Below are 1,228 nucleotides of genomic sequence, written 5' to 3' on the forward strand. Positions count from 1 at the left end.
GAGAGTCTGCAGGAAAATTAAACGTTAATCTGAATTCTAGAAGCTGACTTATTTTGCATACACGAAAATGTTGAGTTTCTGACAATAATGCTGTCCTTTTTTCTTGCAGTCCCTAACAATCAGTAAATCAAAAAATGTACTGATCAGTGGCCTGAAATCATTAAACAGCAAGCTCATGCATGTATCGATCCAATTCAGCGAAGATGTAACTGTTCGAAATAGTTTCATGATCGCTCCCATATACAGTCTGAACACTGATGGAGTTCATATCCAACAGTCTACTGGCGTAAACGTCTTAATGTCTGTCATAAAGACAGGAGATGATTGCATATCGATGAAACCTGGAACTAGCAATGTCTATATCAATCACATTTATTGTGGACCTGGACACGGCATTAGGTGAGATTTTCATACGAAATAGAGTTGCGACAGCAGTAAATGCTACAGTCAAATTTCTATTTCCAATATTTGGTTAACAATAAGCTAGTTGGTAATGGTAATTGGATTGTAGTTAGTTAAAAAACCAACTGCAGTTAAGTCAAATAAAAAATAAAAAATAAAAAATTAATGACACACATCAAATTAGTGGACTCCAACAGAAAATATAGAGCATTTAACAATTGCAAATAGAAAACACTTGATTTTCCATGAAAGTACATTTCCAGTAAGAAAAGACAAATATAATATCTTTATAACTAACCAAACACTTGATTTGGATTGGAAACACATGCATTTTAAACAATAAAAATGTGTATATCCAAACAACAGAGATTTAAGGTTAATTTCATGAAAAGTTGCATGAAACATTTTCTGCACGTAACATTTCTTGCATTTTACAATCGCAACTTACCAAACATTCTACAACATGAATAATCTGCTCATTACTGTTGCAGCATTGGGAGCTTGGCAGACAGCGTGAATGAGCCTGGAGTGCAGAATATCACCGTGAAATCAGTTGTGTTCGATCATACACAAAACGGGTTCAGGATCAAGACATGGGGGAGACCAAGCAATGGTTTCGTTAAGGATGTCAGTTTTCACAATGCAATCATGAGAAACGTTCATAATCCTATCATCGTCGATCAAAACTACTGCCCAAATGCATATAACTGTCCTGGACATGTAAATGAAATTTTAACTTTACGCTTCATAAACTTGTTTGATTAGATAGTCTAATTCATGATTTTGATGTCTTTTGTGTCGATCAGAGCTCAGGTATAAAGATCAC

At 34.9% G+C, this 1,228-nt stretch overlaps 1 protein-coding gene across 1 annotated transcript in view; it reads left to right on the top strand.

The window, feature by feature from the left end:
• The window catches only part of LOC109823194 (polygalacturonase-like), a 2,366-nt gene that overhangs the window by 931 nt on the left and 207 nt on the right, over nucleotides 1-1,228 (top strand). Inside the window, exons 2-4 of the mRNA XM_020389481.1 lie at nucleotides 110-399; nucleotides 894-1,122; nucleotides 1,209-1,215. Of these exons, the coding sequence (XP_020245070.1) occupies nucleotides 110-399; nucleotides 894-1,122; nucleotides 1,209-1,215 (526 nt within the window). The remainder of the gene's footprint in view (nucleotides 1-109; nucleotides 400-893; nucleotides 1,123-1,208; nucleotides 1,216-1,228) is intronic.

This window comes from Asparagus officinalis, chromosome 9 (genome assembly GCF_001876935.1).
Source record: "Asparagus officinalis chromosome 9, Aspof.V1, whole genome shotgun sequence".
Taxonomy (NCBI): Eukaryota; Viridiplantae; Streptophyta; class Magnoliopsida; order Asparagales; family Asparagaceae; genus Asparagus; species Asparagus officinalis.